Source organism: Myotis nattereri (genome assembly GCF_964212035.1).
Source record: "Myotis nattereri genome assembly, chromosome: 9".
In the NCBI taxonomy this organism is placed as follows: Eukaryota; Metazoa; Chordata; class Mammalia; order Chiroptera; family Vespertilionidae; genus Myotis; species Myotis nattereri.
Window position 1 is genome coordinate 55993535 of NC_138084.1, and position 25814 is coordinate 56019348.

Below are 25814 nucleotides of genomic sequence, written 5' to 3' on the forward strand. Positions count from 1 at the left end.
GGAGACCTCCACAGCCAAGACATCCTCCCTGCTTTTTATCTACCATGTGGGATCAGCCTGTTCCCAATTTTGCCATTCCTACAAGTCTTGATGTGGCTTCTTCTTTTTATCCTTAGTTGTAGGACTTTCATTCAGCTAGATTCCAGGTGGTTCTGAATGATGGTTGATCTGTAGGTTGGCTGTATTTTTTATGTGGTTGTGGGAGGGTGCAAGTACTGCATTTACCTCTCATTCATTTATTCTTAAATTAATCCATCCATCTCTATGTTCATTTCTTTATAGTTTTGAAAACATTTTTAACACTGGAGAGATAGCAGTTAATATAATTGAACCGCTGAAAGATACTAAACTTGTGTATGCTATTTTATCTACACAATAAATCTATGAATTCGTTACTACTATTATCTCCATTTTGTGGAAGAAGAAGTTGAAGCTCAGAGAACGAAATTTATTTGCTTAAACTCATAACAATGAGTCAGTGATAGAATGTGGGCTTCAGCATGGATATGTCTGACTCCAAAGCCTATTGGAAGATAATAAAGATTAATTATTGGAGATAATTTATTTGTCATAAATCCCCTCTCCTTAGATTGTATTGCTGAATGTTTATGTAGCAAAATTAACAAGGAAAATCTAGGAAGTACTTAGGTACCTGGGAATTTTATAGTTGGACATAGTGGTCACTTTTTTTTTTTTTTTTTACAACTGGTCATAATTATGATGTTTATTCTGTGGAAAAGGGTGGCTCCCATATAATAGACTTTGATATAAAGGTGAATGTGAAATAGTGATTCACTTGCTTTGTGATATTGCAAAAAATACACATTTCTTAAATGGGACATGGGTCTTTCCTTCCTGCTTGAACATTTCTTTCCCTTTTACCTGATTAAGTAATTTTTCACATGCATTGATTCCATTTCCTCCCAGAAGGCATCACTAAACTTTCAAGACCAGGTTAATATTCTTTCCTCAATGTTCCTATAGTGATCAATGTTTACTCTTGTCCTAGCACTTTCTCTCCTTCCTCATTCCTTCCATCCTGTTTGTTAGTTTGTTTCTTCATTATTTCCCTTACTCCTCCCCTCTTTTATTCATTCATTATACTAACTTATTTAAGTCAACCTTATTCCACTAAGGACATTTAATTACATATAAATTGAAGGTCATAAGCCTTCCCTTTGTATTTCTATCTCTAGAAACTAGCACAGTGCGGAAAACAGTGCAGAGACTTGATAAAGGAACATTTGTTGAATGAACAACTGTGTAGGATGTTTCTATTTAGATTATTACTTAACCTAGAAGCCAAGAAATAACATGTCAACATTCTGAAAGCCTGTTCAATTTTTAATATTAACAGGAACTATTTATTATAATTATTTTAATAGAAATAAACACATGCCCTAACCGGTTTGGCTCAGTGGATAGAGCGTTGGCCTGTGGACTGAAGGGTCCCAGGTTCGATTCCGGTCAAGGGCATGTACCTTGGTTGCGGGCACATCCCCAGTAGGAGGTGTGCAGGAGGCAGCTGATGGATGTTTCTCTCTCACCGATGTTTCTAACTCTCTATCCCTCTCCCTTCCTCTCTGTAAAATATCAATAAAATATTAAAAAAAGAAAGAAATAAACACATTTCTTATCCAAACCCCTAAAGAATCAGAAACACATAATACCAAATAAATGGCAAGAATATTTTTAACCCCTCTCCTTGTTCAAATTTAATTATAATAATCAAATAGGCAGTTCATTTTAAGCACATTTGAAATAAAAAATATCAGAGTGACCTGGCGATAAGTAACATATGACCACTTGAAAGCTGAATTTTTTCTCTTCCTATAATTTCCTGAAACTACAGGGCCTCCAAATGTTATTGTGAAGATAGGCAGGTAAGCATAAAATAGTGAAATCAGAGCTCCCAGGCTTGATTTTCCACTAGTTTTACGATCTTGAGCAACATACAGAATCTTCCTGTCTTAATTTAACTATAAAATTGTAATATTTACCTCATAAGATTCAAAAGAATAATGCTTAAGATAGTTACAATTATCCTATCTAATAAAAGACAAAAAGGGTAATTAACCATACCTCCATTGGCTAATTAGGGCGATATGCAAATAACTGCCAACAAAGATGGTGGTTAGTTTGCATACGGGAAACCCAGGCAGCAGGCAAGAGCCGCAGGGTTGCCGCCTTGCCTGCGGCCCTGTGATCCCATGGCAATCGGAGGGAGAGAGAGCTGGGGTGGTGGTCGCCATGGCGATCAGAGGGAGAGAGAGCCGGGGCACAGGCCAGGCGGCACCACCAGAGGCCTGACATGCAAAGGTTGGGGATGAAATGACTTTTCCCAATCACATCTGCAAATATCCTGGGGATGGCATCACTGAAGAGTTCACAACAACTCTCTTACTTGGCAAGGAAAAAAAACAGTTGGCAATGGAAACAATCCCTTACATCAAAGTTAAGGTCCCTCTGAGTAAAAAAGAATATTTCCAACGTAAAGGAGAGAGCAGGCAAAAATAATAGGTTCTCATGACTTCAACTGAAGTTTGAGCATGTGACAGAGTCAAAATGAACATACAAATTAAAACAGACAGTGGACATTCAAATGACCCAAATCAATTGTCACTGTTTGTCCCAATAGCAGCAATGCTTATGTGATAATATAGTTTAACAAACATACAAAACAAGTCCCATGATAAGAGAGGTTCAGCTTCTAAAGTAAATTGAATATGTTCTTTAAAAATTCTCATGTCCTCCCCTCTGACTATAATTCTTAATTTTCCAATCAGAAAATTACCCTAGGTGATCCAGTAACATGTAGAACTCCAGTAACCTAACTTATCTTAAAAAACAATCATCCCAACCATTTTAAAAATATTTAAATTGATATTTTAGGGTTAAAATTATAGAAGATATTTAGATCCAAATATATTTTCTGAATAGAAAATATTTCAATTTTTGCTTTAAAAAAATAAACATAAAAAAATATATAAATGACACATTTTCCCAAGGAACTCTGAATTAGTACCTTTCCCTCTAACTTTCTTCAAATTAAGAGAATTTATGGAGTTCCCTATACTGCATAAGTTTTAATGGAAGAAAATAAGACTTTCTAAGAGCATCAAATACATGTTTTCTTATTTACAAACATATATACCCTTTTCTCTCTCTCTCTCTCTCTCTCTCTCTCTCTCTCTCTCTCTCTCTCTTTAAAATATATTCTTACTGATTCAGAAAGGAAGGGAGAAGGAGAGAGATAGAAACATCAATGATGAGAGAGAATCATTGATCGGCTGCCTCCTACACGCCCTGCACTGGGGATCAAGTCCACAACCCGGGCATGTGGCCTGACCTGGAATCAAACTGTGACTTCCTGGTTCATAGGTCGATGCTAAACCACTGAGTCACACCGGCTGGTCTCAATTCTTATTTATAAATTTATTCCAAGGACATATACAGCTTGAAAAGCTTTGGAAGTAGTTTCAAAAAAACTAGCTTTTAAGTAACAAGAAAACAGTTATAGAAGAAAGTTTAAATTAAAAGAAAAAAAATTGTTTTAATTTATTCAAGAGTGGGAACATCCTCCACGAAAATGTGTACCTTGACTGTGGATGGCTGGGTGGCCTTATCACACCTTAGGAATTCTAATGCTTTTTACAATGAAAAGAAAGAGAGTTTCATCTCAGTTCTCTCCCAGGGTAGATGTCTGTCAATAGAAGGTGAACATCAATAAAAGGAGGGGCTTGCACAATCAATCCAGAAAGTCAGCAATCTATGAATAATCCAGAACCGAGTATTTATCTCCTCTGCCTTACACCCTCCCTCCCAGCCAGTGAGCAAGATAATTACTCTCAAGTCAAGCTAAGTGCCCCCCCAGTCAAAGTGGCCCAATGCTGACATACAAAGCATACAAATAATTCTCACTCTGGCATAAAAGTGACAACTTTCTTGGAAGAAAAGCATATACTGTAAATTTCTCAAAGTCTTCCTGAAACATTTTTTTAAAGTAATTTTTACTTCTTTAGAAAAAATGCATACATGGCAAACCATCTGTAATAAAAGGTGCATTCTATAAAATTTTACCTGGTCCTACTCATATTTGCAACTATAACCATATTTACAGACAAAATATATCTATACTAATAAAAGAGTAATATGCTAATTAGACTGGGAGACCTTCCAGGAAACCTTCCAGATGTTCTGGACAAAGCCATAGTGGCGGGGCCGAGGTAGAGGCGGTTAGAGGCCAAGAGGGGAGGGCAGCTGTGGGTGACCAGGCTGGTGGGGGGTGGGGCTGTTGGGGGGTAAGCAGACCAGCAGGGGGGCCAGTTGGGGGCAAGCAGGCCATTAGTGGTGGTCAGTTGGAGGTGATCAGGACAGCGGGGGCAGTTTGGAGTGAGCAGGCCAGCAGGGGGACAGTTGGGGATGAGCAGGCCAGTGGGGAGGGAAGGTAGGGGCGAGCAGGCCAGCAGGGGGGGCAGTTTGGGGTGATCAGGCAGGCAGGGGGTGCCTTTGGGGGCAAGCAGGCTGGCAGGCAGGTGAGCGGTTAGGAGCCAGCAGTCCCAGATTGCAAGAGGGATGTCTGACTGCTGGTTTAGTCCTGACCCCTGTAAACTGGCAGTAGGACATCCTTCGAGGGGTCCAAATTGGAGAGGGTGCAGGTCCGGCTGAGGAACACACCCTCCCCCGTGCATGAATTTTGTGCACTGGGCCACTAGTTGGTAATGAAAAGCAATCCTTCCATGTTTTCATTTAATGTACTTATTTGTTAAAAGGTAAAAAGAAAGAATTTCAAGATTACTTGGGACAACTGTGAGGATCACAAATGAAGCAAACATTTTTTAGAAGAGAGTAATGCAAAAGCTGGAGCAATAAGACTGTCAATGGGTAGTGTTACCTCCCCGCCCCACCATGCCCAGTTCATCTCCCACTCCCTCCCAGGTTCCCACCAACTCCCTTCAGTTTTGCTCTGTTCTCTTTTTCCCCCCACTTAAGGGAAGGTACAAACTTTCCCACCCCCAAAGCAATCGGATAACGTAGGGAACCAAAGGAACTTCTTAGAGAATGTTCCTATTGACATTAAAATATTGATATGCAATGCCTCCCTTCCATTTTACAGATTTGCACATAAAATAATAAGATACATTTATTTATGAATGAAAAATCAAGAAATCATTCTAACTTCCTTTCAAGAAGCTTTCCACCATCAAGTTATTTTTCGAAAGCCACCTTGTTTTTGCTTTTTCCTTTTTGCTTGGGTTTGTTGGAAGGTGGCCGGAGTTGGCAAACCCACCTGGAAGTGTTTCCATGCCTTTGGCATTGGTCTAGGGAGCTAAAGATCTACTACTTATATGCTATCCTAAATTCTTTGAGAGAAAACAAATAAAAGATTCTTTCTAGGACAACTTTTGCCAGTATCTGGTGAGGAATGGTGTGCAATGGAAAACGTATCTTGGCAAAAGCTTTTAGGGAATTTCTGAGTGCCTAGCCTAAATTGTTGCCATCCACTACTTCATCCTCCCTTTTCTCCCAGGGAAACAATTATGTCCCCCTGTTGATTTGATTTCCTAATAAGGTATTTTCATTTCTCTTCATTCCCACTGCGTTATCATACTCCAAACCACAAAGAGATTCACATTGTAATTTGCAAAGTTTCTTTACTGTCGTTTTCTACTATCCTTTAAAAATATGTTTTTATTGATTTTGAGAGAGAGGAAGGGAAAAAGAGAGAGAGAAAGAAACATTGATAGGCCACCTCCTGCACACCCCGCACTGGGGATCTGTTGAGCTCTTGATGCATGGGACAGTGCTCAATCCACTGAGCAACACCAGCCAAGCTACTATCCTCCTTTTAAAATCCCCAATTTAGCCCAGACAGAGTGGCTCAATGGTTGAACATCGACCTATGAACCAGTAGGTCACAGTTTGATTCCCGGTCAGGGCCCAGGTTGTGACCCTTCAGGCAGCGGATCAATGATTCTCATCATTGATGTTTCTATCTTTCTCTCCTTCTCTCTTCCTCTCTGAAATCAATAAAAATATATTAAAAACAAAGAAAATAAATAAAATCCCCAATTTAGCCTTTATTTTTACATTTTATCTTTTAGCATTTAATACTTACATAGCTCAAATACTATGAAATACTTTAAATAAAACTATTTTAAACATGCAGGGAAGTATAGAACAAACAAAAATTCAGTTTTAACAAATGTTAATATTTTGTCATTTGTTTCAAATTACACACACACACACACACACACACACACACAGCTTACAGAAATAACTGAAATCACTTTTGTAACTCACATCTGACCCATGCTCTATTTCCAGATGAAACCACTATTCTGAATCAGTATCCTCCCTGTTCATTTTTTAAACAATACTCACTCTTTACATTGTGACTATGTAAATATATTTATACAGAAGTCCCCCTTGATTGTACTACCTCTCTTATTCAGTTTTTGGATATTCCTGGAGATAATAATTGCCTCATTTAAAATTATGCTCTCCACTAGAATGTAAACATCAGGGGGGCAGAAAATTTTATTCTTTGGTCATAGAAATATTTTCAACAGTTAGATCTATATTTGTTGAATGAATGAATGAACAAATGCTTTCAATTTCCCTTAGGATAAACTTTAAAATATTTATCACAGCTGACAAAGCCCTCTAATTAGAGTTGGCCTTTTCCTAGCTTGCCTGTATCACCTTCCTCCCCTACGCCCCACATATTCAGTTCTTTACTCTATGTCCAAAACATTCTTCTTTGACATGTTAGTTCAATCAACTCCCATTTTACTTTAATGCTTGCATGTATGCAATTAATTGAAGAGACAACTTTAAACCTTATTTAAGTAGCTTCCACTGATATAATGGTGCTCTGACACCATTCTGTTCTTCTCTGCTGTTAACACTCAATATCTTATCATTTATCAATATTTAGGAGGATGATTTATTTGAGGGCACAGATCCTGTTCCCTATTCACTGTTAACATAAATATCTGATGATTGTTAAATAAGTAATAGCTACTTGATGTCCTCAATGAAAATAAGGTGAAGTAGTCGTGACATTGTCTATTTTGCTCTCATCGTCCTTTTATAATCTTCTTTCTTTCTTTTCTTTCTAGTTTTCATGCCAGATTCTCTTCCTTTCTCTTTCTAACTCAACTCTGAGTCCCTGCTTCCTGCTAGTTTATGATGGATTTTAAGAATATGGCTAGCTTAAAATTTATATTAATGGCTTTATTGATGAAAACACATCCTTAAAATATAATGCAAAATTATATGCATATATGTTTACACACACATATATATGTGTATGAAAAAGTAACCTACCATCCCACCACTCATAAACATCTCTTATCAGTAGGTAACCTTCATTTCAGACATTTTTCTCTTCTTAAAAAAATATTTTATTGATTTTTACAGAGAGGAACGGAGAGGGATAAAGAGTTAGAAACGTATATCAGCTGCCTCTTGCACGCCCCCTATTGGGGAACAAGCCCACAACCAAGGTATATGCCCTTGATCAGAATCGAACCCAGGACCCTTCAGTCCGCAGGCTGACCTTATATCCACTGAGCCAAACTGGTTAGGGCATTTCAGACATCTTCCTATGAATTTATATAAGTCTATAGATAAATATAAAGACAGTAATGTCAGTTGATTGCCACTCCTAGTTTTTCTAAATAATTATTCCATTCTAAGTGGGTTCAGATCTCTTAACTGTGCTAACAATCTTATACAGTTTTGTTGGGATTAATTTAATTAACATTTGTAAGATACTTAAGCAGTTTCTCGCACACAGGAAGCATAGTCTATGAGTTAGTTACTATTACCACCATGAGGGCACTGACCCAAAGGTGACCTAAACTCTCATGTTGTAGGCTGCAGTGAGGTAACTAAAAGCCAAGTGGGTGGAAGAAAAGCTTACTGAAGCTAGCTAGCCCAGGCATCTCTGTGGCGGCTTTCAGGATAGCTGCAGCCATCAGAGCAGTCTCTGGCTGGCAGTTCCAAGTGACCTGTTAGGTTGCATCAGAGTCACTGAGATAGGATTGCAAACAGCCATAGGCTCTTTGGAAAAGTGCTCTAGATCTCACTTAAATGTTAAAGTTCACATAATACCAATGGGGAGATCTCCCCATGTTTGCACTTATTCCCGCTCCCCACATACACACACACACACTCACAAATACACACATAGCTAGAGGAATCATTTCCTTCTTCTGCTGAAAAACCTCTACTGGCCCCACACTGTCTATAGGATGAAGTCCAAACGTTTTGGTTAAAGGCTAGAATCATTGGACGGTCCTAATTCCAACTTTTGTCTTCATTTGTACTCTCCCCATCATTTTACTGCAGGTTGACACACGCTGACTAAGTGCTACCTCTGTGCCAGGGAGTAAGTACATTGTGGACAGAAAAGAAAACACATGTATGGATGTGGAAGAACCACATAGCACTGTGTGTAGATGACAATTACAAGCAGCCCCTTATACTAACATGAAAATGAAAGTTACAAAGTGGTGGTGATTGACACTGGAAAGGTCATAGGAGGAATGGGAGAGAGGGAATTTTGTGTGCCATGTTGAAATACTTGGAGTATATCTATAGAGATATGAAAATGCTGGTAAGTGCTGAGCAATGAAATAAAAGGGATAACTCTGTATTTTGGATACATTATCTAGTAGCAAGATGAATAGTAGACTTAGAGGCATGTGGTATAAATTTGGGAGTAGGGAAATAAACTAGGAAATTACTGTAATAGCCAACTGTGAGAGGAGGAGAACATACTCAAGGGAAGAGTTGTACAGATGGAGGGAGCAGAGGGAGTAAGAATATTTAGCAATTCAAACAGCCAGGTGTGATCGTGACTAGACAAGTTGCTCAGGAATAGGGAAGAGTCAATGATTTTTGGCCGGGGCAGCTAGGAGAAGAATGGCCCATTAATAGCCTTGATGCTTACCCACTTTCTAAGATGTTCTGCACTTTTGTATTACATGAGCTCCAAGATTATGCCTCAAGAGCAAACTTGCCCAAATTCTTCAGGGTTAGGTAGGCCCTCCTCTATTTTTTCATACCACTTCGTTCATTTTTACCTATAGCCTTTAATATACTATAGTACCAGTGTAGATGCTTTTCTCCCACTAGATTATAAGTTTTTTGAAAACCTAGACTGTATTTTACGTTTTATATTTCCAGTTCCTATTACATTTTCTGGAACAAACAATAAGGCCTTAATTTGTTAAATTAATTAATTCACTCTTGAAAAGCTCAAAGATATCTCAAAGTGATCTTGCTTAAAATCAAACTATTTTTATGAAAGAATGCATTTATATCTCCAGCCTTCAAGGCAGATTATTTGGTAGCCTTACTTAATATTTACTCCAGCCAATTCATTGGTATATCCTCTTGATTCTACTCCAAAGTCTACTTGAAATTTTCCAATGCACAGTTCAGGCAAGGACACTAAGAAATCTTGCCTGCAGTGCCAACCTGCGGTAATCACCCAACTGGTCTGCCTGATCCCACTTTCTATCCCTCTCCAAATTATTCTCCCACATGGAAATTAAAATAATATTTTCAAGGTATACACACAATCATGTGTTTATCCTTGTATTTAATAATAAATGCTTATATCCTGGGCATGTTCTACATGGCTCTATCTGACCTAGCCCCTGAGGCCTTTCTGATCTCTTCTGACACCATTTTCCCATTTGCTTCCCCATATATAGACCCTCACACGTGCTTCTTCCTTAGCCAGAAAGGCTCTTCTCATGAATCTTTTTGCTAGGTATTTCTATTTAACATTTAAGTCTCAGTTAATTTTCACTCTTTCAGAGAGATCTTTTATAGCCACACATATAAATTATGTCTTTCCTAATATTTTCATTTAAAATATCTCGTTCTTTTACTTTATATTACTTAAACAATTTTCTATACATATGTGTGTGTTTATGTATGTCTCTGTGTGTGACAGAGAGAGCAAGAGAGGAGGAAATTAATGTTTTTCTTCTAATAAGATGATTATATATATATAAGAACCACATCTGGTTTTCAATCTCAGTTTCTCTACCATGTATTTTATAATGCAAATAAGAAGGAGAAATATTTTTTCTGCTGAATGAATATGGAAGCAGACCATATCCATTGTCAGCAGAATAGTTTTACAAAATGTAGGACAAGAAATATTAGACTCACTTTCAAGGTGTTTAACCATGCAGATAGTTGAATCGGCAAGATAGTTGTTCAATTTAATAACAATACATGTTGAAATTAGAAATTTGAAAAAAGTAAAGAAATTGTAGAAAAGTAAAGACCACAATACTGCTCCTCACTTCCCTCCCACAAAAACCAATCATGTTCGTTTTTCTTTCTGACATGTTACTGTGCGTGTATGCAAGTGGGCTATAGTTCATCTATTTAACTAAATTTATTGAAGGCTATGTGTTCAGCACTGAGTTGGTTTTGGGATATATAAGAGCATCAGGCCCTGACTGGTTTGGCTCAGTGGATAGAACGTTGGCCTGTGGACTGAAGGGTCCCAGGTTTGATTCCAGTCAAGGGCATGTGCCTTGGTTGTGGGCACATCCCCAGTAGGAGATGTGCAGGAGGCAGCTGAATCGATATTTCTCTCTCATTGATGTTTCCAACTCTCTATCACACTCCTGTTCTCTCTGTAAAAAACCAATAAAATATATTTTAAAAAAAGAGTATCAGAAAGTTCATTGTCCTATAGTAAAAAATAGGATTCCAATGCTAACACACGGCACTTAGATATTGCATTAAATCAGAATTTTTTATTTTTTTATTTTTTAAGAAAAGGAACGTTTTCTGTATAAATACCAATCACTGAAAACAAAGCTTTAATGTGAGTTGGTCTCAAAAGGCCCAGGATCTCAGGACTTTGAGAACCAGGCTTTTGGAATAAACTAATACAACTACCAGGAATAGTTTCTTGTCCTGTGAGGGATGGAGATTAACACTGAGGATGCTATAATCTTCTAGCCTAAAGCTGTGCTAAATCCATTTTAATTTTAAAACCATCTGATGACCTGACATAACACATGGTGGGCCCTCTTATCGAGATTTTTTAAAAATATCCAAGTAGATAATAATTTATTTTGTCTGTACCACCATCTATATAGTTTTTAATAAGGGCTGTGGATGAAAATTATAAAATTAAGCTAGATCTATGACCACTTCAATGGTCCCATCTTGTAGTTTGGATTTTAAAAATATTTTCCCAACATAAATGAAGCATAAAGATTTTTTTTCTCTATTTTCTTTGAAAACTTAGTCTCATAGGACCACTCCTCATACTCCTATTTGCACAAACCTGTTAATTAACTGGAATCATATTTTTATCTTTTTGCCTCCCTCATTAAGTTAAGATAGAGGTTGTATCTTTATTTTAGTGAGGCAAACAGGCATATAACATACATTGAATAAATTATAAAGAAAGATGAAAGCTATCATATGCTGTTTTTATATTGTAAAAATTAGAAGTATAATTTTTAGAACACAATGACACATTCCTTAACATCTTTTGCAGAAAATAAAGCCAAACCAAAATAACACAAAACAAACACTCCTTACCATACTCCCTAAAAAACTAAACAGAAAACAATCAGACATCAGTCATGCCCTGTGCTGACAGTATTTAAAAACTCATTAGTTGGAAGTCCCTGGTTTAGATTAAGGAAAAGCACTAAGAGAAACAAAGAGTTTTAGATCAGTATCTACCCAATTCTGTGTAACCTTTTTACTCTTGGATATGTCATGACATATCTTAGTTTCTTCCTGGCCAATAGCTCTTTCCTCCTCAAATGACAGTTACCTGGGGTCCTGCATAGAAATTTCTGAGAATATCCTCAGGATGGCATGAAAACCTGGGGATTCTGATGTATTTTGGTGGGAAGGGTGGGAATATAAGCCAATCTCTCTGTAAGATGTATAGATTTTACAATTAGCCAGGTGTTGGGGAGGTTTCTGTTCTGAAGGAAATTCATAAACCAAGGCCATCAAGATGAAAAATGCTTGTTGATATGACTCCCTCCTCCCATGTTGGTGTCTTCTTCAGGGTTTTTTTTTTTTTTTTTAAGAGAGAGCTGCATTTATGCTGACATTGTGATACATGTACTAGTACCTGTAAGATCATCGGTGGGCCAGGACCCCAGTTGGCACGCCTTGCAGGTGTACTCGTCAGAGACATACTCATTCTCTTTACATGGTGTACAGGTCCAACAGCAGCTGACTTCGCCCTTCCGGATCACCTAAGGCAAATATTTAAAATTCTGATTATTTCTTTGCATAGATAAAAATCCAGCAAAATCTTTTATTCAAACGTATTGCTTTGTACAGCAGAAAGGGCTTTACATAAACTATTTCAAATGTTACCAGATGGGCAGTATAAGTATTAATGTTCTCATTAAATAATTAAAGAAACAGGCTAAGTAACCAGTTCAGCATCATAACATTGCTGGTGATAGGGTCAAGAATTAAATTAAATGTAAGTCTTTGGATAATTAACTTTAGATACCTGTATTTAATTAAGTGCCTGTGTTTTGTTCACATATAAATACACATACATCTACATATATGTGTATATAACTGAATTTTCTTGAGGCTGTGCCTCTCTTTCCCTCAAATTAAGAATTGTCCCTCTCTATAGTTACCTTGGCTTCTTTCCAATAGCTAAACATTTTAGCAAAAAACATTGTACATCTGCTAAAGTTAAAAAAAATCTATCCATATTGTTAAAAAAAATAATTAGGAATTTGTATTGAATGAAGAGGGAGAATTTGAACTTTTTTGGGGAGCTCATCACTTGGTATCTGTTTCTACTAAAAATCTGGTTCAATAATTCAGCCATTCCTTCTTATTCTAGTAGCTTCCATTTGCTTGGGATGAAGGTGGATAGGGATAAGGTCATTGAGACTATTATATACCTCTTCATCTATTTGATTTTTTTAAGGCAATAGAAAAGAACTGAAACAATTTGACAGTTGAAAGAGTCTCAGATGTTATTTTTTAGAAATGGATGCCTTTTCCCACCCCACTCCTGGTTCATGAATAGCCTCTGTGGAATAGAGATAGATTCATTAAACATTCCTATAAATAATTAAAACTGTGATTAATAACCAGCAATAACCAGACACAGCAATGATTACACTCTATTTCTTGTCTTAGTTGCTGAATCTATTAAGGATCTTTGCTAATAATAATGTCTAGATATTTATAGCCAAATACAGTTGTAAGGTGGAACCTCTTTCTTATTTTGTAGCACCCTTATGCTGGCTCTCCACACTGCAATGATACAAGTAGGGCAAGCATGTCAAACTCAAAGGCTAACATGGGCCAAATAAACGAGGCATGCAGCCCACGGGCCATGAGTTTGACATGCTTGAGGTAGGGCATGGTGACAAAAAAGGTTAAAATGTCCTTTCTTTCCAATAACCAGAGAAGTGAGACAAAATTGCTAACTAGACCTGTATAATCGAGCTAAAGTATTCTCTCTAATGATATTGACTATTTTCTGGCTATTTAGTGAATGCCATATGCTGTTATCTCTGTATCACAAAGCTGATTTTATTTTACTCATTTTTTTTCCCCCGGGGAGGAAATGGAGGCATAGTGAGCTCATACAGCATATATGGGTAAATGAAGAATCAAACAGTGGCTGTTGGACTTCAAGACGTGTGCTCTTAAACACTGAGCCTTTTTGGTCTATATAAAGATTGAGTTCATGATATTTTGGAAGATGTACTCGCCTGGGAATCAAGAGGTACCATGGCTCTAGACTTACTCATACCCACTAAGTAGATGTGCATCCTGCAGCTGATCCTATTTCTTCAAACGAATACCATTGCTTTTAAAATACACCTACCTTTCTAGGGTTTCCTGAGGATTTCTTTTTAATGTTGTAAAATACAGTAGCTAAAACTAAATGCCCACTTAACTTTTTCAGAGATCAATTAATGGACAGCCTGGCCAAGTTCAAAGCCCTTTGATGTACAGAGTTTTATAAATGGAACTATTCCACCATCAGGCAAAGTTTAATAAAAACCTGCCTACATGGATAGTATGTAATTTGTGCACTTGTCTCTCTTTACTAAAGTACACTCAGGAATTCTTGTTCCAATAACAGAATTTAAGGATTAAAAAATACCACAGTGATTTGTAAACTGTAGAACTCTAAAAATGTTAACTTTTTTACTAGGAGTATGCATATAAATATTCATCCAGAGAAATTAATTTCATTTTTGGGGTAATTTCAACCACACTGGTAAAAAATGGTAAAACTATCATTGGACAAGTACTAGTAATGCAATCAGACACATTTCAAATACTGAAGAATTCTCTTTCTTAGCAGGGCCTGGCAAACAAAAGCAGTTGCATTTTTCCTTCTAGAAATATGCTGACTTCCTATGGTTCAATTCATAATGGTTTGTGAATTTCATTTTTTTTACCAGAATAAGTTTATGCCCTTCTCCAAGATTAATTCAAATATTACAATATTATTTTGAATCAGTGGTGACAAGTAATATGTCTCCTTCTGATCATTCAAAACTGATTTGTTTTACTTTATTTCACTTGTTATATATGTTCTCTTCACATTCATTTTGAATACAAGACATGGTGACAATCTCTTTCACAGTAATTCCCATTCTTTTTGAACATCCTGGAAGTAGTGCTATTTTCTTTATGAATAAAAATATGTAACATATTTGAATCTTTGCTAAACTAATGTCCTTTTCATGGACTCAACTAAGTTAGTAAATCTGAACAATGCCATAAGATGTTGATATCATTAATGAAGTTGCTAAGTGACAATCTTAAAACATATTAAGAAAATGTTGTCAATTTTATATTCAATAGAGTGAAAATGAGATCTGGTTAGGAAAATAGAATTTGGGATTAAAAAGACTACATAAAAATTATTACAAGTTAACTAGTATTTAAAATATTATAATAGGGAATCAAATTCTTCCACTGTGTAAGTTGGTCTTAGTAGAATGGGGTAGAAAAGTATATGCAGTTAATCCTTGAACCATGCAAGGGCTGGGGGTGCCGAACCCTATCTCCCCTCACTCTGCACAGTCCAAAAACCACATATAATTTTTGACTCCACAGAAACTTAAGTTGTCTCTTGGTATCTGCAGGGCAATGTTTCCAGGACTCCCAGAAGATATCAAAATCTGTTGATGCTCTCCAGTCCTCTATATAAAAGGGTATAGATCAATGCATATTATATAGAAATCTTTCAAATCAGCCATTCAGAATTTTGAAGTTAAATGTTCAAATTGTATTGCTATAAAGGGTTAAAACAATGTCCAAGAGGTAATTTACACAGAATAATATTTCTATAGGAAGAATAGGAAATTGTGGATAATAGATATTCTGAATGAGTCCATAAAGAATTTCACATGAAATGTTTAACTGAAAGATGATTGGCCAAGATGCAGACTATCATTTGATGTTATAGGTTAGCAAACTTTCTGCAAAGGACCAGAAAGTAAATGGTTTAGGCTTTGTAGGCCATGCAGTCGCTACTAAAATCCAACTATGCAACTCTATTTGCAATAGCAAATGTGAAAGCAGTCATAAACAATACATAAAGAAATAAACATTGCTGTATTTCAATAAAACTTTATTTACAAAAACAGGCAGGAAGTCAGATTTGGCCTGTGGGACATAGCTGACCAACCCTCATATACCGTAACAAAACATGAGAAAATTTTCAGATACTGCATAAGTCATTGAGCTATTTAGCAGATATTAATAAATTTACATTTATCTTCGCTTATCTTGTCATTCTTCCTTCTGATCTTATGCTTACTAAATCTTCATGGTGACCCTTTGAAGACTTTATAATTGATACTGAAATATTCAATGAACAAATACCTCAAATGTCTTTTAAACAGAGTGAAGATGTGGTTTATTGAAAAGAGCAAACCAGCTGCTTTAGGTATATATAATGCCTGGAGCATCCTATAGTACTTAAATAACTATTTGATTAATACCTTATTTTGATAATTGATCTTTCTTCCCCTAGGACATTGTATTCCAACAAATAAGCCCCATTTAATTTTTATTATACCTTTATCCCCTTCTTTTACTGGATTATTTCCTGTGTAGCCAGACCTCATCCTGTATAATAAAAGGCTAATATGCAAATCAACCAAATGGCAGAATGGTCGCTATGACTCACACTGATCACCAGGGGGCAGATGCTCAATGCAGGAATTGCCCCTTGGTGGTCAGTGTGCTCCCACAGGGGGAGCTCCACTCAGCCAGAAGCCCTGAACTGGGCTCATGGCTAGAAGGCACAGCGGCAGTGGCGGGAGCCTCTCTTGCCTCCACGGCAGCTCTAAGGATGTATGACTGACGGCTTAGGACCACTCCCCATGGGCCTAAGCCATCAGTCATACATCCCCTGAGGGCTCCCGGACTGTGAGAAGGCACAGACTGGGCTGAGGGACCCACCCCCTGAGTGCACAAATTTCATGCACTGGGCCTCTAGTCCTATCTAATAATAGACAAACATGGTAATTAACTGTGCCTTTGCTATGCCTCCCATTGGCTAATCAGCACAATATGCAAATTAACCCAACCAAGATGGCGGCCAGCAGCCACACAGCTGAAGCGAGCAGGAGGCTTGCTTGCTCCAGTGATGGAGGAAGCCAAGGTTCCCCGCCTGCTCTGAGCTCCAAAAGCAACAAAGTTTCAATTATAGAAGCTAAACAAACCCCAGATACCTGCGTTCAGCAGAGCTGGAGCGAGCAGGAGTGGCTCTCAGCTCCAGTGATGGCAACAAAGTTTCAATTATAGAAGGTAAATAAATCCCAGAATAAAAAAAAAAAAAAAGGAAAAAAAGGAGAGACTGGGAGCTTCAGTTGCCGGCCAGCCTGAAAACAGCCATCAGCCCCTCATCCAGGCTGGCCAGGCACCCCAGTGGGGACCCCCACCCTGAAGGGGGTGTGACCAGCTGCAAACAGCCATCAGCCCCTCACCCAGGCTGGCCAGGCACTCAAGTGGGACCTTCACCCTGATCCGGCACACCCTTCAGGGCAAACCAGCTGGCCCCCACCCGTGCACCAGGCCTCTATCCTATATAGTAAAAGGGTAATATGCAAACTGACCCTAAGAGCAGAAAGACTGGGAATGACTGGTCACTATGACACACACTGACCACCAGGGGGCAGACGCTCAATGCAGGAGCTGCCCTCTGGTGGTCAGTGCGCTCCCACATCGGGGAGCTCTGCTCAGGCACAAGCCAGGCTGATGCTTGCCAGTACAACAGTGGTGGTGGGAGCCTCTCCTGCCTCCTCAGCAGCACTAAGGATGTCCAACTGCAGCTTAGGTCTGCTCCCCGCTGGCAAGTGGACATCCGCCTAGGGCTACCGGGCTGCCAGAGGGATGTTTGATTGCCAGCTTAGGCCCAATCCCCCGGGGAGCAGGCCTAAGCCAGCCGGTGATCATCCCCCGAGGGGTCCCAGACTGCGAGAGTGCACAGGCCGGGTTGAGGGATTCCCCCTACCCTGAGTGCACAAAATTTTATGCACCGGGCCTCTAGTTTAGTATAAAAGTAGCTTTTTATTGTCCTCAAACTGCCCGACTATTCCCTTACCTGCTTTTCACCACACATTTTGTGTTGCTCAGTTATTCTATTCTATTCCATTTAGTAGTCTTCTGTTTCCAGAAGGATCCAAGTGAAGGGCTAACCCCAATTCTCATGTCTTCTCTTCAGTCCTTCTCTTCCTTGACATCTTGCTTAGATTGACCACTGTCTTACATGCCACCATGCTCTCTGGTTCTCTATTTGTTCCTCACCCTGTCCCTCAAACACCCCAACTGGGGATTGAACCCACAACCTGGGCATGTGCCAGTAATCAAGTCCTTGATCTTTTGGCATTTGGGTCAACACTCTAACTCAGTGGTTCTCAACCTTCCTAATGCCGCTACCCTTTAATACAGTTCCTCATGTTGTGATGACCCCCCACCATAAAATTATTTTTGTTGCAACTTCATAACTGTAATTTTGCTACTGTTATGAATTGTAATGTAAATATCTGATATGCAGGATGTATTTTCATTGTTACAAATTGAACATAATTAAAGCATAGTGATTAATCACAAAAACAATGTGTAATTATATATGTGTTTTCCGATGGTCTTAGGTGACCCCTGTGAAAGGGTCGTTTGACCCCCAAAGGGGTCAGGATGCACAGGTTGAGAACCACTGCTCTAACTGAACCATACCAACCAGGAATACCTTTTCTTCCTGCAGCTTTTTCAAGTTCTCTATTTTGGGCGCACATTTATCTTCTCTCTGTACTTTCAGGTGTAGCGATCTTATCACCTCACTCAGTTTCAACTTTAGCTATGTTCAATTCCTAAGTCTGTATCCTCAGCCTTATTTCTCATTGTTATAGACCAATATTTTCTACCACTGATTAGATATCTCAAAACCAACAAGCCCCAAATTAACCCATTGCCTTTTCTCTAAAACTATTTTTAGTTTTTGTTCCTGACAATGGTACTTTCTAGTTACTAAGAGTTGAAATCACAATTGGCTCAAACTTCTTTCTCTTCTCCAATCATACATCCAATTGGTAGCCAGGGTTTGTTGAGTCTACCTGTAATGTTCATCTCAAGCATCTCCCTTGCTCCCTTTCTATTCTCACTATTTCTTCCACAATTCAGGACCCTCATCACCACAGTGTACTTCTAATTTGTTTCTTCTTTCATTATTTATGTTTCAGAACTCTACTCTTGAATCTTCACCTTCTAGTTCATGGTGCAATGTCTGACATTTTATTCAGGAGAAATTTCTCCCTTTATTTTGTATGAACTTATATAGCTCCCCTTTTTTCTTTCTTAATAAAGTCATCCCATTTTACATGATGTTAGTTATCTGTGCCCATGATGTTTTTCCTCATCAAAATTATAACTCTTCTGATAGTAAATGCATCTAACTTACTTTTATACCATTGATATAAACCATTACATTAGTAGGAGTTTGGTAAATATTCGTTAAGATAATTACCAATTAATGTAATTTCCAACTGTGAACTGTTTATTCCCAGGAAGTATGTCTTTAAAGGCTTACATGAATAGAAAGGGTGTGGGCAAGCATGACTCATCAGTTGGTTCAATGAGTTCAAGCACTAAGCCTATTGTGGGTCATACTAGATATCATGAGGAATCAATGAGAAAAAAGTAAAAAACACAGTTTCTGACATTAAAAGCTTATAAAATAAAAAAACAGGTATCTAAAATTTTAAACAACAGCCAAAGATATTGAACACTTCTGGTTCTGAATTTACAACAACCATTAAAGAAACATGGACTCCATTTTACCTTTATCTGGCCTTTCTCACATGGTTCACTGCACACAGATCTGATGATGGTGTTTTTCTTGGACCATACCTCATCATCATCCATTTTTAATTCTCCATTGTCCCAGCTTCCAACATTGATATAATCAAAATAATCTTTTCCCATTTCCTTGAAGTTCATTATTTCATACCTTAGAAATGAGAATGTAATAATTATTCATCTAACAATATAAAATCTCAGCCATGAAAAATCGAAAGATTTCATTCCCAAACAATGTAAAAAATTAGTGATACTGGAATTTTCCATGAGAGTACTCTAAGACTAACAACAACAAAAAACCTGTCGGTTTCACTTTGCCTTAAAAGAGACTTTTTTTTTTTTTTTTTCTAAATTCAAGCATACACCTGAAATAGAAAGTAATCCCATCTGAGAAGGTGACCTGACCTTAGCAGGATGAAAGACAAATTTTGAAATAACTTCAAGAAGTTTAAACAAGTACTGCTCTTAGGCTCCTAAAAAAGATAGAAAGGTTTTCATCTCCACTCAAGTAAAATAAAATTTCCCTTTTCTAACCAAGTGAGAAATTTGATAAATCTTTAATCTTCAGCTATAGGGAATGTGGGGGTAATTTGGAGAGGGCCTGTTTTCCTTTCTTACTTTATCCTTTATCAATGGCAAAAGTCATTCTATAAGGGTACCTGCAGTGATATTTAAAATAAGCCTGAAAGTAGCTTCTACAGCACCTCATGCAATGTAAAAATCCCCAGATATACTAGCACCCTGTGAGTTATTAGCTGTTATTCTTATTTTGAGCATAGGGATAGCGATGTAAAGAGGGAAAATTGATGTGTTTAGGTGATTTTTCTTATATTAAGAACATTACCAGAGAATAATTTCTGAAATAATTTTTCAATCTGGGTACCTTGGATGAGTAGTAGAATCACTGTGTCAGTTCCTATAGACACACCTGTCGGTATGTCTTAGGTGCACAGTGCTTTCACATAGTACCCTCCGATACTCCCTCCCAGGACTTACAGGATTGGCAGATGGGCGCTTATGAATGCCTCCTGCAACCGCCCATGCTCAGCATACTTAGTTATCTGGAATTTGACATGGATGGAAAACTTTCTAGCTTTGGGGTTCAAGTTGCCACATTGTCATAGTCAGACCAATACTCAGCAAATAGGTGCTAAGAACAAATCTGACACCAATCTGTTTGGACATACATTGTAAAATGATACCATTCTGGTTTCATTTCCGATCACATGTTTTACTGTAGTATCTTTTTCAGAACATTAACTCATTCTTAAGTTTTGTTGGCTATTCAGCGGCCAGAGGATAGTTCTACAGTGTTTTATTCGCAGTTGGTAACAATTTTGAGTAGCTGTCCAAATTCCATTTCTAAAACAAAAAAAACACACCAATCTATAGGATACAAAACTGAGTCCTACATCTTTCCACTCTGCCAGTTACCCCATGGCTACTAAGCTGAGATATTAGAACATAGAACACAAGTAAAAAGGACTCATATATATGATGTCATTGGCTACTTCAAATATATTGGGCTTCTAGCTCTTCAAAAGGTGACTCTGTGAGCAAGTAACTTTGGAACATTCCAGGCTGGGAAGAGGAAAGAAATGTAGGTGTCAGGAGGCTTCTCTCTTTGCTGCTATTGATTTGAACAGATCTGAGGGTTTCATTATTCACCCCCAAATAAGCCATCAATCCAATTCTACCAATTCTTAACTCTGAAAAGATCTAGCCCAAACTGTTAATTCCACAGCTAATGGAACTGAAACTCAGTAAGGTAGTGAGTCTGACCTGACTGCAGAACATGCCAGCAGCTGAGCCAAGACCTAACCTCAGCCTTTAGGCTCCATTATCGAAATCTATTCGAAAGAGCTAAGAAATCAATTTCCCATTGTTTAATATTGCAGAAATCTGAACTACTCTACATTTTAAGGCTCTTATTGCTATATCTATGCCTTTTTTGTTTTCTATAGGAGAATTAGTGAAAAGTGAAAGGACTTAGTTTTCAAAAAATAAACATGAAAAAAAATTTGCCACTTCTTTAACTGGCCATAATTTCAAGTTGAAATATCCCTAAGATTTTAAAAAATTAATTGTCTACATGGCTAAAAAATCTAAAATACATTTTAACCAATAGGAAAAAATGTGTTCCATTAGTTTAGCCACAAAACTAAAGGAAGGCAGGGCTCAGTTACAGATATAACTGTCTGAGTGATTATAACTTTCTGAAAATTAAAGCAGGCTTTCTCAGAAATAGTGAGGTTCTCCTTACCCAATGGGCTGAAGAAAGATTGTTGTCAGAGGAATTAAAACATCATTTGGTGGAGGGCATTGTAGAGAGCATAGGATTTATATGGCTTCTAGGGTCCTCTCAGTCTATAATTCTGATGCCAAGGTGATTTTTTAAAAAAATGTTGTTTTAAATCCTTACTGAAGAATATTTTTCCATTGATTTTTAAGAGAGAGAGAGAGTTGAAGAGAGGGAAGAAGGGGAGAGAGAGAAAGAAAAAAAAATGATGGGAGAGAGACACATTGATTGGTTGCCTCCCTCATGCTCCCCGACCTGGTCAGGGATAGAACATGTAACTGAGGCACGTGCCTTTGACTGAGAATTGAACCCACAACTCTTCAGTCTGTGGGCTGACACTCTAACCATTACCCCAAACCAGCCAGGTCTAAAAAAAGTTTAATTCTTAAAAATGTGGTAAATATTCTGTTGGTCAATGTAATGGCTCTCCAAACACTGGTCCCTACAACAAAGCAATTATAGTGACCTATGCCTTTGGGGTGGTATAATCACAGAGTAAAGGAGACCACAGAGTTGGTTTGACCAAAAGTTATGCCTACGGTCTGTATAGTCTCATTCTCCTGTTACTAATTGAGTATGTAACCTTGACCATTCCTCTTCCTTTCTCTGAAACTCAGTTTTCTCCCATGGAAGATAGCATGTTGAAACAGATTATCTGTATGACCCTTCTATGGACAGGGCCACATAATAAGAATCAGTGTGCAAACCAGCTCATTTCTAGGGTCCTATCTGCCCATTTCTAGGTTCCTACCCTTGTTTACTACTTGTCACTCTAATTTTGTCCATCTGTTCCTCATTTCCTGTCTTCTTTTGGGATAATTTGGGTTTTAGAATTCCTCTATTGCAGTGGTTCTCAACCTTGGCTGCACATTAGAATCACCTGGGAGTCTTTTTTAAATCCTGATTTCTGGGCCTCATCCTCCACAAATTCTATTTCTTTGTTACTAATGTTGTGGCCCCATCCCATAACAAAGAAACAGAATTTCCGGAGGATAAGGCCCATAAATCAGGATTTTAAAAAGATTCCCAGGTGATTCTAATGTGCAGCCAAGGTTGAGAATCACTGCTCTATTGGCTTTTTAGCTATTCCTCTTGTATTAAAAGTTAAGTGGGTGTTTACAGGATTACAATATGTATTATTAATTTATCTTATTTTCTACTTAATGTGCCACTTAATGTAAAATATAAGAACCTTGCCCATGTATAATTCTATACCCCCTTCCTTCATGTTGTCAAATATTTTACATTCACATATTTTACATTCACTTATAAATCTCACAATATAATGTTAAAAGTTTTGGTTTAAGTAGTCATTGGTCTGACACTGACACTCCATGCTTCTTCTGTCCAATTATGGTCAGTTCCAGACCATGACAATGCCTCTGAAATCTTAGTTTCCAATGAACTCTCTATACAGAGGTTGGTAAACTTTTGTTGTAAAGGGGCAGACAGTAAATACTTCAGGCTATGAGAAGTTGCCTCTGGTTTGTGGAGCTTCTCTACATTGCTAGTGTCATGTGAAAGCAGCCACAGACAGTATCTAAACAAATGAGTGCAAATGTGTTCCAATAAAATCTTATTTATAAAGAGAGCAGACTCTCATTGACCTGCAGACAATAGTTTGCTGACCTGTAATCTATACCGTTGATGGTAAATAGTAAAGGTCCACATTTCTTAGCTATAATTCCGAATTCCTTAGAGCTCTGAAAACCACAGTTTTTTTTTTTGTTTTGTTTTTTACTTTTACCTTCACTTGGCAGTATAACAGAAGCCTATCTGAACTTACCTAGTGACAGAACCTGGCCCACATTGTCATGAGGCTGCTTATAGTCAGTCTATTTATCACACTTCATGTGAATATTCATGTTTTGCTGCAGAAATATTAATGTGTTGATAAAAAGTGCTGCTCCATAGCATGCCAGGGGCATTAGAGGACTGTATAACCCAGGGGTGGGCAAACTTTTTGACTCGAGGGCCACAATGGGTTCTTAAACTGGACCGGAGGGCCGGAACAAAAGCATGGATGAAGTGTTTGTGTGAACTAATATAAATTCAAAGTAAACATCATTACATAAAAGGGTACGGTCTTATTTTTTTTTTTTTTTTAGTTTTATTCATTTCAAACGGGCCGGATCCGGCCCGCGGGCCATAGTTTGCCCACGGCTGGTATAACCTTTTGTACATTCAAACATTTTGAATTCTGTAACACATCTGGCACCAAGGTTTTCCTTAAAGAACTGATAGGACGCTAATTAGATGTGAGGTTGAAAAGCAATGATTCTAGTTTACTCTCCAATGACCCACAAGTGTGTGTGCCTAAGTGAGCTGCCACCTCTCCCAGCTTCCTCTGTTCAGGCTCTGGCTCTGGGACTCTGGCATTTTAAGGGAACACTTGACCACCCCAGGCTCCTCTGGTTTGGAATGCCTTTGATCTAGGAAAGCTGTAACTTTTAATCCACAGAACTAACAACATAATGCCTTCAAATACATTTATCAGAAAACAATGGCTTTTTAAAATTGTGATCCTGGTTAATTGGCAGGGTGTTGTATATGGTTAGGAGTTGAAGCCCAGCAGGCTGAGTAAGAATATTGACTACCATTTATTAGAATGTGTCTTTGGGTGAGTTACTTAACCTTTGGGAGCCTCAGTTTGTAAACCTTAATCTGGAAAAGAGAATAATAATATTACTTATCCCATAGGATTCAAATGTAGAGGATTTAGCTTAGTGTTTGACCCAGAACACACACTCAATAAATGTTAGTTTTATTTATTTTGTAAATATAACTGGATTTGTTGGAAAAACAAAAAGTTTCAAACCACTTTTTCCTAAGTCTGGCTCATGCCCTCAGAAGCCAATTCTGATAATTTATTAATGAGTTAATATAATACCCAACCTTAGTAATGCATGGAAAATCTCTAAACAACTGTGAATCCCCAGAAATTGTTTGTAAAACATTAGGTATATTACTATTAAGAGAATATTTAGAAATTTTATCTGAGTCTTAAAGAGATTCATGCTCCAAAAAAAAAAAAAGGTTAAGAACCAGCATCGGAAATGTATCTCATTACAGCATACTTGAAGGATTATAAATGAGACAGTGACTCGTTAAGATTTCCCATTGGAATAGAACTGAGCCATTTATTCACTATCTGGTTTGTGGAACTGGCTTGCATATATGAAATGAAAACTGAATGGTGAAGCTGTAATCACAACATCTGTGAACAATCCCAAGCTGATGTCAGTACAGTGAGGATGCATACAGGACTGATAAATCCATGTGTAGATACCAGAGCAGAGGCCTTGACCTAAGCCCAAAGATTGAGCTCATTGGTCTCAATGAGCTACCTGCCCCAAGAAGCATTACAGCAGATGCTAGTTTTGACCCTGGGTAAATGCTTGTATCTCTCCCTCCCACTCTGCACCCTTCACTCCCTGTAATGGATAAACTGAATAGCCAAAAATTAGAAAACCACATGTGGAAAGTCAGCTTATCTTAGCTAACAGCCTGTCTGGAGCAATAGTCTTCACATCTCTAGAATAGAGAAAATATCCAGCTTTCCTCTTGGCTGCATGACTTGACACCAGCTGTAACTGAGAAGTCCAGTTTAGTATGAAATGGTAAGGGCTGCATCAGAGACAAGCTCCAGCTTATCTTGGGAATATGGGCCAAGTCAACTCAAGGTGTAGGCACCTAGGTGATGAGTCCTGGAGAGACTCTTGAAACCTTTTGGCACAGTCAACCGCAAACACTGTGTAAGGTGACCCCCTGCAAGCGCAGCTGTCAAACATAATCTGCTATGGGAAGAGTACCTGGAATTTCACAGAGGGAGACCAAAGGACCCCAATTGTTCTGCAGCAAGGTGGAGTGAAGACCCAGCCTTGCTACAACCCAGAATATCATTTCAATGACACCGTCTCTCATGGATTAAAAGTTCCATGTGAAGAGTCACTTAAGAATTTGGAGTATGAAATAGATGTGAATTCTGATAAATTCTAGGTACTTCAGGACTTTCTCTGGAGGCTGACCTGTAATTATGTGTAAGTTCATATTTTCAGACTCCTCTCTATAAGTAATAGAAGGTGAAATTTCAGAGAAAAAGGCAATTTAGTCCTTGAGAAGGGAGAAAGTGCTC

General features: G+C 38.0%; 1 protein-coding gene across 1 annotated transcript in view; it reads right to left on the reverse strand.

Moving 5' to 3' along the window:
* Positions 1-25814, reverse strand: part of GRM5 (glutamate metabotropic receptor 5) — a 417272-nt gene that overhangs the window by 65641 nt on the left and 325817 nt on the right. Inside the window, exons 5-6 of the mRNA XM_081100132.1 lie at positions 19363-19531; positions 12146-12272 (exon numbers count right to left, since the gene is read on the reverse strand). Coding sequence (XP_080956258.1) covers positions 12146-12272; positions 19363-19531 — 296 coding nt within the window. The remainder of the gene's footprint in view (positions 1-12145; positions 12273-19362; positions 19532-25814) is intronic.